General features: G+C 46.9%; 1 protein-coding gene across 2 annotated transcripts in view; it reads left to right on the top strand.

Moving 5' to 3' along the window:
• The window catches only part of XDH (xanthine dehydrogenase), a 60,148-nt gene that overhangs the window by 1,556 nt on the left and 43,522 nt on the right, over nucleotides 1–15,070 (top strand). For both annotated transcript variants that reach the window (XM_010829803.1, XM_010829804.1), the window contains exons 2-6: nucleotides 3,737–3,794; nucleotides 6,638–6,734; nucleotides 8,331–8,439; nucleotides 11,476–11,602; nucleotides 12,547–12,608. In XM_010829803.1, the coding sequence (XP_010828105.1) occupies nucleotides 3,737–3,794; nucleotides 6,638–6,734; nucleotides 8,331–8,439; nucleotides 11,476–11,602; nucleotides 12,547–12,608 (453 nt within the window). The remainder of the gene's footprint in view (nucleotides 1–3,736; nucleotides 3,795–6,637; nucleotides 6,735–8,330; nucleotides 8,440–11,475; nucleotides 11,603–12,546; nucleotides 12,609–15,070) is intronic.

The raw sequence follows: 15,070 nt of genomic DNA, 5'->3' as shown, positions 1-15,070 counted from the left end.
GACTTAACTCAAAGGTTCGATGATTTATGAAGCCATCAATTCATGTGTGACAGTGCAAGTTCTTGCTTTAGGGATGGTTGCTGTGATGCACCAAATCTAGAAAGCAGCATTTCAAGGTCAGTCTGGTTTGTTGAAAATTGTTTCCCTGTGTATTTTGTTTTCACCTTAGGAAAGCAATTTAAAAAATTTTAGATGGTCTTATGGCATCAAACCCTACCATCTCTTGAAACTTCGACTAGCTCCAGTCTCTGTGATGAATATTGGCACATTTAATTTTGTAAACACGGACTTTTGAGAATCTACTGGAAAGGTGGTGAGGCAAGGTGAGGAGAGAGGAGATGGAAACAGTGCTGTAAACCTGGACCAACCAAGGAATTCCCAGTCAATAGAGGCGGCTGTTTCTTCGCGATTCTATTCTCAAGGTGGTCTAGATCTCTCTTTACAAGTGGGTTGCAAGGAGGTTACCAAAGAAGCTGATGGAACCTGCTGACTCACTCTTAAATGTGCACTTCCTCCTCTTCCTGTTTCAGACCACTGTCTAGGACTCTTGCCTTCACTTACTGTGATCCTGGAGAGGGTGTAAGATACAAATGATCAAATACCTCCAGAGCCTTCTGTGGTGGTGACAGGCCTTGGTGACTATGGCTTCCACTTTCTTTGATTTGAAGTCAGAGTCAAAGGGAAAGAGTTGCCCAGTATTTTGGTATCACTGTAGTGACCATGCTTTTGGCTGGAATCCTTTTTTTTTAATGTATTTTTAATAGGAGGATAATTGCTTTACAATGTTGTGTTGGTTTCTGCTGTATGACAACGTGAATCAGCTATAAGTATGCATATATCCCCTCCTTCTTGAGCCTCTCTCCCAACCGCCATCCCACCCCTCTAGGTTGTTACAGTGCACTGAGCTGAGCTCCCTGTGCTATACATCTGCTTCCCACCAGCTATCTACCCACACATGGTAGTGCAGACATGTCAGTGTTGCTGTCTCAATTTGTCCCACCCTCTGCTTCCTCCACTGTGTCCACACATCCATTCTCTGTGTCTGCCTCTCTGCAGTCCATTCTCTGTGTCTGCATCTCTGTTCCTAGCTGTGGGACGGTTGGGTTGGGCGGGGGCAGGGAGTGCTGTATTCTTGTTATTCAAACAGTCTCTCTCTGGTTAGTGAAGATGTTGACCCCTGGAGAAGTCTAGAAAATTCTGCATGGAGGGTACAGCTGAAAGTGTCCAGGAGTGACGCCCACGAGAAGCAGCAGTCAGTGATAAGTCAACATTCAGTCACCTACCCACCTACTCCCCTTGTTATCAACATTTACAAGCTCCTCCCAGGCCTGAGCCTATGGGACACACAGGCATGAGAGGAATACAGTCTCCAAGACCGGGCATTTACCATTTGGGAGCTAATGAACGGGTTGGCAGAGTAGATTGTGATCAGGTAAATTACCATATTCCAAAATGTATTTCAAAGACAAGAATCCCCACAAGATGTTCTTCTTAGATATTCTTAGACCATTTTGTTGGCACATAGTAGGTGCCCAATTAATGTGGAAAGGATGAATGGATGGATATCAAAACCCTGAGAAATCCTCTACTAAAGAAATTTATTTTTCAAACTTTGAACTTTAAAAGTTAAACTTAGGAGCCTAACTGGACTTGGGGAAGGGGTATACTCAACTCCATCCCATCCTGTCCCACCAAAGCGTGGAGAAAAATACTTGTGAAGTTCAAAGTCCAGACACACAGGCTCACCAAGAGACTGAGAAAAAAAAAAAAATAAAAGTTAAACTTAAAAAAAAAGTTAAACTTAGAATGAAGTTGCAAGAATACAAAGAAATCTTGCTAAATGAATGCCAACAAAATGATATATAGGTACCTAGATATATAGATCTATAAGTACATAATTTTATATATTTAAATATGTAATTAGTTGGGATGAACATATAAAGTATAAAATTTTCTTTACGAACCATTAAGGATAAATTTCAGATATCATACTTCTTTCTCCCTTAAACTAAGAATAAGGGTATTCTTACATAACCACAATCTATTTATAAAAATCAGAAATCTAGTGTTACTATATCATTATTATCTAATCTATAGACTTTATGCAGCATGACTCCAATTTTCCTAAAAATGTAATTTATAGCTTTCTCTCCACAACCTGGGACCCAGGATCATGCCTTGTACTTAGTTCTCAAGTCTGTTTTTGTTGTTGTTATTGTTCAGTCACTAACTCATCTCTGACTCTTTGTGACCTTATGGACTGCAGCATGCCAGGCTCCTCTGTTCACCACTATGTCCCAGAGTTTGCTCAAGTTCATGTCCATTGAGTTGATGATGCCATCCAACCTCTGTCTCATCTTATGTTGCCCCCTTCTCCTCATGCCCTCAATCTTTCCCAGCATCAGGGTCTTTTCCAATGGGTTGGCACTTTGTATCAGGTGGCCAAAGTATTGGGGCTTCAGCTTCTGCCAATGACTATTCAGGGTTGGTTTCCTTTAAACTTGACTGGTTGGATCTCCTTGCAGTCCAAAGGACTCTCAAGAGTCTTCTCCAACACCACAGTTCAAAAGCATCAATTCTTTGGCACTCAGCCTCCTTTATGGTCCCACTCTCACATTTATACACGACCACTGGAAAAGCCATAGCTTTGACTATACGGACCTTTGTCGGCAAAGTGATGTCTCTGCTTTGTAATACTCTGTCTAGGTTTATCATAGCTTTTCTTCCAAGGAGCAAGTGTCGTTTAATTTCAGATACCTTTTCCTTATAATTCAAGAACATGTGGGACTCCTAGTACAGGTTTCTCTAAAGAAACTCTTATCACACGTCTCTCTGTGTGTGTATGTATGCTAAGTGGCTTCAGTTGTGTCTGATTCTTTGTGAACCTATGAGCTGTAGCAAGCCAGACTCCTCTGTCCATGGGATTCTCCAGGCAAGAATACTGGAGTGGGTTGCCATGCTCTCCTTCAGGGGATCTTCCCGACCCAGGGATCGAACCCTCATCTCTTATGTCTCCTGCATTGGCAGGCAGGTTCTTTACCACTAGTGCCACCTGGGAAGCCCCTTATGACATGTGCTCTCCCTTTAATCACCCCAATCATCGAAACCCTATTGTGCTTGATGATGCAAGAGGAGAAGTGAAACAGGTTTTTACAAATTTCCTTCGATGATTTCCATCAGGACCTGGCACTGCACTTTGTAAGACAAGCTTTCTATCTTATTGAACATTCTGTTCATGGGCCTTTGGTTTGAGACTTTTCCTCCATTTCTAACCCGTGTTAGTGCTGTTGATTGTGATAACCCACCTCAAATATACTCTGCTATGATCACAGGCCGACCGAGTCTGGCCATCTACTGCCTAAGAGTCTACTCTCCAGGAGGCAAAGCCAGAGGTCTGTCCCTGGGGTACACAGATGTTATCCAGCAGTTGGAAATGAAATGATATACTTATCTTAAAGGGGACTTTGCCTTGATCAGCCCAGCATGGCAGGTGCCACACCTACGTGTCTGTCATGGGTCCAGAGCCGAACATGAATACAGAATTTTAGAATTTCAGGGTGTCCGCTTGCACACAATTTGGCTTGCAGATAATATGTTCATCTTATGGAATGGTCAAGAAAATTACCTTCATTTTCATGATATGTTTAACTCACCTCCATTACCTCTGCAAATTCTTGGGTGAGACAATGGCTAAGTATGTGTTTAATATAGTTTTCTTTTGTGTTTGTTTTTATAGGTGGTGGAGAAAAATGCAGATCCAGAAACAACCCTTTTGGCCTACCTGAGAAGAAAGTGTATCCTGACTTTGGAGTGAGGACGAGGGAGAGGGGCCACTGGGAACTCATTCTCTGGGCCCTAGGCCATTTGCTAGTAACTGGTCTGGAGGCCATGGAGTACAGAGTAAAGAGTGCTGGATTAGGGCTCTGGATCTCGGCATTTTAGCCACAACTCTGTCACTTGGCAGCCCTCTGACCCCGGGAAGTCATTTGAACTCTGTGGGTCTGAAATTCTCAGCTGCCAAGTAAGAATGTTGTCCTTGATATTCTTCAAGGTCTCTTGCATTTAAGACTCCAGTAACACTGAGGTTTAATCCTGGGCCTATAAAACAAACAGTTCCAAAAGGCCGTCCTTAGCCCTGACCAGCTTCATGGCCTTTCTCCTCCCCACCAGGGAGAATGGGTGTGGGGCCTGGCTCAGCGGACCTTTGTTAATGCAGGAATGCGCTTCCCAGGAAGGCTTTCAAGCTCTGCGAAAGGAAAGGGAAACTCAGAGGAGGGGGTATTCTGGGGGAAAGGGATGCCTGAGGTAGGAATCGTGAAGAGGCACCATCCACTGTGGGAGTGGCAGGTGCCGGGAAGCATGGGGTGGAGGACTCCTGGGGGGTGGGGTGTTGCTCCGCCCCCAGTGTGGGGAGGGCTTCTGTAAGATCCCGCATCCCTTTTGTTCTTTCATAGTAGGAAAGGATTCTGAGACCTTGGAACAAAACCAGCAGTAAAGACAATAGGAGATAACATCTAATGGGCACTGCCCATGTCCAGGCAGAGTGCAGGAGATTTGTGTAGGCTGTCTCATTGACTCCACAGCGATCCCTTTGATAGAGGAGGAAGTGAGGCTGGGAGTGTTCAGGCACCTGCCTCCCCCACATCATGTTTTCTGGACACATGCTGGGAGAGCTGGACTGAAGCCCAGCGCCAAGGTCTGAACCTCCCACCCACCACTGGAAACTTTCTAGGGGTCTGCTGTAGAGTGATGCCCATCCTGACCTCTGTCAACAAACCCTTACAGCTCCCAGAGGTGGGGGTGTCTTGTGGCTCTTTCCAGTGATGTATTTTGGAACAGCAAAAAGGTGTTCGCACCCACAGGAGCGAACCTGGACTCCATGGCCTTCCCTCTTGTTCTTTCACCTCCTATCAGAGAGTGGCTGGCTCTAGTGTACTTTGTCCTGGATTTTTGACCTGGAGGGGGCAGATCTGGAGGTTCACAGCACATGGACCTGATGGTATTTTTGTAGAGGCAGAGTCACTCAGCAGGATGAGGGAACTGCACGAAATTCCATTTCCAGCCCATCTACCTAGGCAGCCTGGAAAGAGAGGCTCATTCTTAGATTCTTGGCATCAATTTTAGTTTTCTAATAAGGTTGTAAAGACCCAGCAGGCTCACAAGTTCCTGATCATAGCATTGGTTGGTTTAAATGCCGAATCTCAAATAAAATCCAACCCTGAAAGATAGCTTCATGTAAATATGAAGTCCTTGTGGCTTGTTGCTGCCTGTGTTAAGAGTTTATTTGTCAGAGTTCCAGGCAAGAGAGAAGACTCTAAACTTGACTTCTACCTTGGCTTCCAGAAAGATCCCCAGGCTAGCAGAAGACCTCTAGACTACTTTGGGCTGCTTCCTTTCATCCTCATGAGCCCCTAGAATGATCTCAACTGCTAATCTCATAGGTCCAGATTAGTGAAAGGAAAAACTCTAGATCTAGAAAGCCCTCTTCAGCTGTACCTTAAAAGAGGCAGCAGCATGGTGAAGGAGGAGGCCCCAAATCCAGAATCAGAGGACTGTGTTTGGGCCCTAACACTCAAAGTAACTGACTGTTACCTTGAAGGGCTCACATTACGTCTTGGGTCTCAGTCTTTCCTCCTTCTTTCCTTCCTTCCCTCCCTCCCTCCTTTCTTTCTTTCTTTCATTTCACTGTTTCTTACAGCAGTTCCTGCCCTACTCACTAACCAAATTATTGTGAACATCAAACATGGGTATGAATGCTTTCCAAGTAGAAGATGCTCTATCATTGTTAGTTATTAACTTTATCTTAAAATTAGGGAAATAGCCAGGAGATAAGATACCCAGCTCTCTCCATCTTTAGCAGGAAGCTGAAAGGCTTGGAGGCCTGGGGGCTTGAGGGAGAAGCAGCAGTGGAGCTTGTGTGTCCCATGGGAAAGAGGCCACCATAATTGCTGTTCTCCAAAGCAGCCTATTAGTTAGGCATTTTTCAAACTTCAAAAAGTATCAGAGTCTTAATTTCTCCCAGGACATAAGCGATGTCTCCAATATTGGCTTTTGACCCCAAAAATATCCTCATTTTAATTTCCTTTCACATATCTTATGGGATGGATATTCAGAAGCCCTTAATGCAGCTCTAATTTTTGTCCCCAGACTTCATCAGTCCAAGAGGTTTGGCGAGGGAATAAGGGAAGCCAAACTCAGCAAGTCCTATACTGGCCTGAGTGGCTTCACTGCATGTCCAGCTGGGGTGATGAGGGTTGCCCCACATGCTCCATCTTTGAGGCACCTGATTCACCTGCTCAGTGAGCCGACCAGTTTGGGGGCCTGTTAAGGCCACACCTAGAAGACTGTGATCCCAAGAAGATCTCCAGGTATAGAGAGCAGTGGTGCTCCAGTCCCAGGGGAATGACACGTGGGCCAGGCCCTTTCCTCCTCTGCAAGTGGAGCTGGCCCCATCCCTGCCTCCCTGGGCTGCAGGGCAGCCTCTCTGAGTGGGAGGCTGTTTGGGCCTCGGGGCTGAGGGCCCTGAGCCGTGTGCAGATGGATGGCTGTTCACTTGCAGCTCAGCCCAGGCATTTCCCAGCAGCCCAACAAAGACTTTTTTCTTTGAGTTCATATTCCTTAACCCTTGACTTTCCAGTGGGGCTGAGAGGAACCAAGCTGGGCTGTGGAGAAGGGGGCTGTGGGGCTTGTACAGTGATGCTTTCCAAGTATGATCGTCTCCAAGACAAGATCATGTATCCTTTGCTTGCTGGCTGGTTGCCTTTGGGGACTAGGATGCAGGGGTCAGCTTTTGAATGATGGTGTATCTGTGTGTATCTGTGTGCATGTGTGTGTCTGTATGTGTGTGTATGCACACATGTGGGTAAATCCCTGTGTTCCTGAATAGGCTTTGATCATGACCAGGGATATAATAGAATGATTTCTTAGGGAGCATCTTCCTGGCTTTTAAATATGGACAAGATTCTCCACTGCTGATAAAATGAGCTTTCTAAAATTCAGACTCATTTCACATCCCATGAAATCCTTCAATAGGCCTCCATTGCCCCCAGTCTAAGTCCAATTTTTTTGCTCAACATGTGAGGTCTTTCAATTTGCCCCACCTTTCCTCTCCAGTTTTCTTTCTCTCCATGGGTCCAGCACTCCGCTCATGCAGAAACAGATATGAACTACCAATGCTCCATGTCCACTCATTTCTTGGTCTCTGCACAAGCTGTTTCCCATCTTGAATGTCCTTTTTTCAAGGACTTCTCTACCTGACTAACTCTTATTAACACCTTAGGACTGGGCAAAATACCACCTCCTCCAGGAAGACTTCCTTGACCTCCTAAGACTGGGTTGGGAGCCCTTTGTGCTGGTTCTTTGGTGCCACGTGCACAGCCCTCCTGCAACCCTTTACCATAAGATATTTAAACTGCATCTTCACGCTGGTTTCTGCTTTCCTGAGTTGAAGGCAAGCTATTAAAGGACAGAGGTTTTGTCTGATTCACCTTAATTTCCTCAGCCCTCAGCAGGGTGCCTGGTATAAGGTTGGTCTTCAGTAACTGATGTTGGTTGCATGAGTGAGTGAGAGATGAGTAAAAGGATGGAGGTGGGGAAGCTCTAAGGGCTATTCATCTGGGGATTTTTGCCTCCCTCTTTGAATGGGAGAAATGGAGGTGAATGAAAGCAGAGAAGCAAAAGTGACAGGAGGTTCTGAAATTGAAGTGGCTAAGGGCCTCCCTAGTAGCTCAGCTGGTAAAGGATCTTCCTGCAACGCAGTTTGATTCCTGGATTGGGAAGATCTCCTGGAAAAGGGATAGGCTACCCACTCTAATATTCTTAGGCTTCCCTGGTGGCTCAGACTGTAAAGAATCTGCCTGCAATGCAGGAGACTTGGGTTAGATCCCTGGGTTGGGACGATTCCCTAGAAGAGGGCATGGCAGCCCACTCCAGTATTCTTGCCTGAAGAATCCCCGTGGACAGAGTAGCCTGGCGGGCTACAGTCCATGGGATCACATGACTGAGCAACTAAGCACATAGAGAAAAAGGGACCTCCCAGAGGCTTCCTCTTAGCTCAGCCTCCAGGATCTACCTGAGTAAGAGGCAGCTGAAAGTGCCCCTGGCTTCCATGCTCCAGCCCAGAGGCCTAGGGTGCACCAGCGTGACCCCACAGGACACTGGAGGGGCTCGGGCCCTGGCCTGGGTAGAGAGATGAGGATACCTGTGGAAAAGAGAACATAATGTAGAGTGAGGAGAAGTGACACAAGCATCACAAATCTCCCAAACCCTACACTCGGGTCTGCTCTGATGGCCTAAATGGTCAATGGGATGACCTTAATCTGGGGTTCCAGCCACTTTTCTGCCAATGCCTGCCTGGCTCCCATCTGCACCTTGCACCACGTGGCTGTGACGACTGTGGAAGGAATTGGAAGCACCAAGACGAGGCTGCATCCTGTGCAGGTAACCAGAGGCTCTTCCCAAGGCTGCAGACTTGCTCTGGATTGCTGGGATGAGGATTGCAGCCTGAGGCAAGGAGGCATTCTGGCCAGCCACCCCCCTCAATTCCTTGTGGAGGTCAGGAGCTAGCTGTGAGGTGGCAAGAGGAGACACCCGAGCCTGAAGCTCTCTCCTGTGTTTGAGTGGCTGGTGACATTGCATGGCCCCGTGGGAATCAAGAGATCAACTGGATCTGGTGGCTGGAGGTCTAGCTGTACCAGAGCTGGGGGAGGAGGGGCAGAGGACCTTCCTCTCTGTGCCCAAGTGTGCTTAAGAAGCCCCCTGCCTTCTCGGATTGAAGATTCCAAATGCTGTGTGCCTTTGATCAAAAGCCCACCTACTCCCTGCTCCCTCCCACAGGAATTCCATTGCACCTCTCACCTCCCTCCCACAGATCACCCAGACACAGGCTCATTAAAATGGCGGTTAGCAAGGGCTGAGTCAGGGACACATGGGTGTCTGACCAAGGCTTTCTCCCTGATGGTATAAAGCACCTGATGATGGGTTGGGATTGGGAACTCTTTGGGCAAGAGTGGGCAGTAGTCAGGGTTCTGTGGAGTGAGAAAGGATGTTCATAGACTAGGTGGAAGAGGGCCCACACGGGAACAGAGCACAGTGGAAGGAAAGGCCACTGTTCCCAGTGCTCATGTTAAACTGAGGTCTTTGGGAGGGTGTAATCACAGAAGGTGTCTGAGCTAGACCCTTTTCTTAATATTCCCTGTACCATATCATTCGGATCTTGTCTTCCTTGCATCCCTGACATGAATCCTGGAGCCAGGGCTGCCAGTTGAGCAAGCCAATTATACCCCGAGATGGAGCATCTTGGACCAGTCATAGTGGGGTGAGGTGGTATTACATCAGAGTGGGGCGAGGTGGTATTACGTCACCTGTGTGGCTTCGCTTCCTAGGCAGGAAAGTAGTAGGTTACTAAACTTCTCCAACTTGCAGCAGGGGTGAGAGGGTTAATGAGGGCTTGTAATTTACTTTGAAACAAATAGACGAAAGAAAGAAGGAACTATTTAAACACAGGGATCACATCCGTAGAATCAGGGGAAAGCCCTCCCTTTCCAATGGTACAGAGCCTTATTCCCGATGCACTACTTTTGGCTCCAGATAAGCTTAGATTCCATTTTCCCTTGTCCGTTTGCATTTTCCTCTGGGATTCTATGACACCACATTTCCCCCTCCCTCCGTGGTGGAACCATGTGCAGCCCCTCCTCAGCTCAGTCCCTGACCGCTGCAGCGCCCTGGGTTCTGTCCTGGGCCCAGTCCCTTCTCCACCTTCATACTCTCCCGACATGAGTTTAAGGCCATCTCCATATCTTCAGGTTCAACCTCTCCTCAGAAATCAGACTCCGATTTCCAGCTGCCTACTTGAATCACTAGATGGATGTCTGATCTCAGACTTAACAAAAACTCTATTTCCTCTCAACTTCGTTCTCCTCTGGTCTTCCTCCGTCTGAGTCAATGGCAAAGCATCCACCCAATTGCTCACGACAAAAATCTAGGAGTCCCCTGTGATGTTTGCATTCCCTACACCCAGTCCATCCAGAAGTAATAGCTACTCTGCCTCCAGACTTTACAATGATTCTTCATTTGTTTCTCTGTCTCCCCTACTACTGTTTCATCCAAGTCACATCCCCTCCCGCCTAGGCCACGTCAGTGTCACGATCCCCTGTGTCTTCTCATGCCCCCACAGCCATTCTCTACTCAACAGCTAGAGTGATTCTTTAAAAACACAAATTCAATCATATCAAGCCCTGCTGAAATTCTCCTAAAGGCTTCCTGTCATCCCACCCAGAATCACAGTCAGGATCCCTAATCCTGGCTGTGAAGAGCTGCAGCTCTGGCTGCTTCCTATTCCCCCAGCTGACATCTCTCGTCCCAGGGTTCCACCTGTCCCGGCCTTTCAGCAGATTTTCACACTGTCTGTGCTCAGAGCCTTTTTACTCACTGTTCCTTCTGCCTGGGTAACTTACTTCCTTGTTTCAAATCAAGTTCACCTTAAAGGTCGCTTTATCAGAATGGCCCTTCTGACCACTCCAAATAGCCACTAGTCACTCTGAGTCATGTCATCTTGTACTAATTCTCTATATAGCACCAACCTGCACCTCGAATTTTCTTCTTTGTTTTTGTCAGTATTTCCCCCACAAGGATGTGAGCTTCATGAGACCAGGGACTTCATCTCTCTTCTACATGCTCCATCCCCAGGGCCTATACTATGCCTGGCACATAACAGATTCTCAGTAAATACTTCTCAAATGAATGACTATCTGTGCTAACATTCTAGCAATTTTACTTGACGTACATTCCGAGAGAGATTTCCAAGAGATTAAAAACTAATGTAGATGAGGAGAATTCCGTTGTAATAAAGATCTGGCAGGTCTGAAAACTCTGTGATATTCAATGCTTTCAGTGAATTCTATAGCACACATTCCCCAATTCTTAAATCTCCATCCATTGGACTTCAAGAATTGCCTTCACTTAAGAATACAGAGTCGTTCTAATTTGGAATAAAATGCATTCATCTGGTTGATTTTGGATTGTGGGGTAGTGTAGTTGAAAGAACCTGACACAGTTCTTGCATTCCCCACGTGCGATCTTACGCACATACGTAAATCTCTTAAATCTTCCTCCTCTGTCTTTAGTGAAGAGAGTGGTTCTAATTGCTGCTGTTCTTTGAGGGGGGTGTTCTATTTATAACTGCCACTGGTTGACTCCCTACTCTGTGCTAGGTATGATGGCTAAGCATTTTACATGAATGATCTCACTGAATTCTCAGCACATTTCTGGAGATAAGTGCTAGGGTAGCGCTAAACAAACGGACAAGGTTTAGGGAGGCTTGGTAACCCAGCCGAGGTCACAGCTGGTAAGTGGGGACACTTGGGTTTGACTTTGGGCAGCGCAGACCGTCAACGCGGGCTGTCTTCAGTTGAGTCACGTAGGGAGCCTGGCAGGGGTTCTGTCAACACAGGTGTCTATGTCATCTGCCCCTTTTAGGAGAGAATCGCCAAAAGTCATGGCTCTCAGTGTGGGTTCTGCACCCCCGGCATCGTCATGAGCATGTACACACTGCTTCGGAATCAGCCCGAGCCCACTGTTGAAGAAATCGAGGATGCTTTCCAAGGTATGGTCCTTGTGCAGGGCCCAGGAGCCAAAGGGGCAAGTGGGTTTCTGAGGAGGGTAGGGCAGGGGCAGAGTGCAAGCCAGTAATGAACTAGGATTTCCAGGAACTTTTGAGGGAAAGGCTCAGGCTATCCCATCATGGTAGCTAAGATTTACTGGGAAATTGGCCCTATCTTAATTTGAAGAGCACTTGGTTGGTTTGAAGACTTTCTGGGTTCTCCTGCCTTGGTGTCCATCTTCCTGCACTGTCTTCCTGACCCCACTCTGTGCTGGGAAGGGTGACCTTGAGTGGCTGGCATGGGAGGAGATCATCTGTGAAATTGCACGGAAGCCAATGACATGGCATCTGCCCTGGCAGCTTCCCCAGAGCAGGGTTCCATGGGGCAAAGGCCATGTATGAGGAAGGCGGCCCTGATTCTCAGTCTCGGGCAGGGACTGGCTCCCCACTTTGCCTTCTGCGAATGGACCCAGGTGGCTGGACCTGCTATGTCTTCCTCTGAATTGAATAGAGAAGGCTTCCCATCCATTCAATTTCTTTCAGTGCATCATTTATTCCAGTCAGTTATATGAAGTCTGGTCATATGTCAGGCACTAGACAGGGTACAAGGACACAGGAATGGAAGATAGCCCCTCTCCTCAAGGAGTCCATGTTCAGAAGGGGAAGAGAGTTTATAGTTTGATAAGCTCACTGATAAAGCTTTGACTAGGAGTCACCATGGGAGGACTTAGGGGGGGCACTCAATTCAGTCTAAGCATTCTAAAAAGGCTTCTTGGAAGAAGTGGTAGATGTTTGGAAGTCAGGGGTACAAGTAAGAGGAGGATCATTCCAAGTAAAGAAAATAGAATATGTAAAGAGAGCATTTAACTGAGCTGGGAGCAAAGCCACAAACCCCTTAGCTGCCCTGGGGCCAGTGCTGACATTGCAGGTTTTTCCTCCGCCCACAGGAAACTTATGCCGCTGTACAGGCTACAGACCCATCCTCCAGGGCTTCCGGACCTTTGCCAAGGTGAGTGGGGGCTCTGGGACAGTAGTGGCCCAGTTCCTGAAGCAGCAACACTCAGGAATCACAGTTGGGAGCGATGCCAAGGGCATCTGGGTTACAGAGAAAAAAGATAAGTTGACCAGCTGGCAGGAACTTCTGCTGTAGGTACCTGGCAAGGACGCTGGGCTCTGCCATTCTTTTTTGGGGTGTGGGGGGAAGTGGTGGTTCTCGTCAATAGACCAGAGACTTTCCTTCCAGGAAAGGCCTGGAGAGCTGGCTCCTGAAAGAGACACGCCACCTAAGAGTAAACTTCCTCCAGGGCATTCGGGCTTGGCATCCTGCCTTGGTGTCTGGCATGCTCAGCCATGGTGCAGGTGCTGAATGTGACATTTAGTAACAACCCAGCCTGACTCAGCACTCGCGTCCCTCCTCCCTTGCCATCCAGGCTGCTTTCTGCAGCTGGCACTCTCCCGGATTTACGAAACTGCTGATTAGATCTCTAGATAGTGTGTGAAGCCCTGCAGTATTCATATAACTCTGAGTGAGAAACCACAGCTGGGATGAACAGGCACCGATTACATAAATGTAGCACACACACCTGCCATATGGTAAGGAGGACCGAGAGCTGGCTTCCCCTTTCTTTGCTTAATCTCCTCAGATTTCACCTGATTCCCCAAATGGGTCAAGTTGATCCTAACTCCTATCAAACTGTCTCATCTCAGTTTGATTCTGGGTTGAGGGGAGAGTCACAGACTCCTGTGTCTTTCACTGACCTTAGAGTTGGTACAGTGCAAAAAAAGGAGTATTGTGTCCAAATAGTCCAAAAGGGTGGAGGTGGGACTTCTAAGGATGGGAAACAGCACACCCTGGTGAATGCTGTTGATATTGAGGAACCAGGAAGTATGAATTTAAATGAAAGTGATTGAAAGCTTAGATTCAGTCTGCAGACCTGGGTTCAAATCCCATTCCATCACTTAATTGATACATGATATTGGGCAAATTTCCTCATTTCTAAAATAGGGATTATAATAATACCTACCTTAAAGTGCTTGTGGAAAGAACTCCTTGTAAAGCTCTTAGAACAGTGCCTGGCAGATCCTACATTTTCAGTAAACGGCAATATAAATTATGATGCTGGTACATTTTTTCCCGTTACCTAACATTTAATATTCATGTGCTGCTTAGGCTTCCCTGAGAACCATGGATTGTTAATCTTGTCCATGTATTTATTTCGTAGGAGGCTTCTCAAAGAAAGATAATCTGACCAGTCCTCCTAGTTTCTCAAAAGAGAAGGACTTTTGGGTGTAGCTGGAAAGTATCCTCCTTCTGAGAGTCAGAGTTTTATCATTGTTGAGATGTCTCCTAAGCCCCCTTTATAGCCATACCTCCCTCAGTTCCGCTGCCTGGCATGTAGAGCAGAGTCAAGTAGAGCTGGGTGCTTTAAGTAGCCCAGGTGACCGGCACACAGAGTGTGCTCAGAAGCTCATGCATGTTACTCACTGGAGCCCCCAAGGCCCTCTTCAGAGCCTTTTAACTCTTATTTTACACACAGTTCTGACAAACTCAGGTATCTAGTTTACATGGCCACACTGGAAAAGAGTGAGGAAGGTATGCTATAGGAAGGCAGCCCGTTCACAGCAAGAAATGATAACAAAGAAGGAAATGAGGAATCATAAAAATAATCTTGAGCCTAATCATTTTAGCCTGGACTTCTCAGGTGGCACAGTGGTAAAGAATCTGCCTGCCAATGCAGGACATGCAAGAGATGCATGTTTGATCTCTGGGTTGGGAAGATCCCCTGGAGGAAGAAATGGCAACGTATTCCAGTATTCTTGTCTAGAAAAGTCCATGGATAGAGGAATCTGATGGGTTACAGTCCATAGGGTTGCAAAGAGTCGGACGTGACTGAGAGACTGAGCATGCACACACCCAGAAAGGGGAAATCTCTCTGGGGAAAAACCCTAATCTTATCCAACCTCAGCAGACCTTGAGGGCAGTGACACATAATCGTACATCACAACAAATTATGTCATAAAAAAAATCAGTGAATTATTAAGAAAAGATATCTAAGTAAGAATATGCTGGTACTTTAATTATTTGTGAAACATACTTTTGTGAAATACATCCTCCCCAACAGGGATCAGGCGAGAGAGGCTGTTGTCTTACTGTATGCAGGGCCTAGTATTCCCCTACATTACTCCTTCTCCAAAAAGAGAGATGAGAAGAGGCCCTCTTCTTTCTGTCCAAACACAGAGGGGAAAGGCAAAGTGTTGTTTAGTCTGGAAGTCATGTTCGATTCTTTGTGACCCCATGGACTGCAGCATACCAGGCTTCCCTGTCCTTCACTCTATCTCCTGGCGTTTGCTCAAACTCATGTCCATTGAGTCACTGATGCCATCCAACCATCTCATCCTCTGTCACTCCCTTCTCCTCTTGCCCTGAATCTTTCCCAGCATCAGGTCTTTTCCAGTGAGTCGGCTCCTTGC

This window comes from Bison bison, unplaced genomic scaffold (assembly GCF_000754665.1).
Source record: "Bison bison bison isolate TAMUID 2011002044 unplaced genomic scaffold, Bison_UMD1.0 scf7180017864508, whole genome shotgun sequence".
NCBI lineage: Eukaryota > Metazoa > Chordata > Mammalia > Artiodactyla > Bovidae > Bison > Bison bison.
The sequence above is the reverse complement of the archived record's forward strand: the minus strand, read 5'-3'. Positions and strand labels throughout refer to the sequence as shown.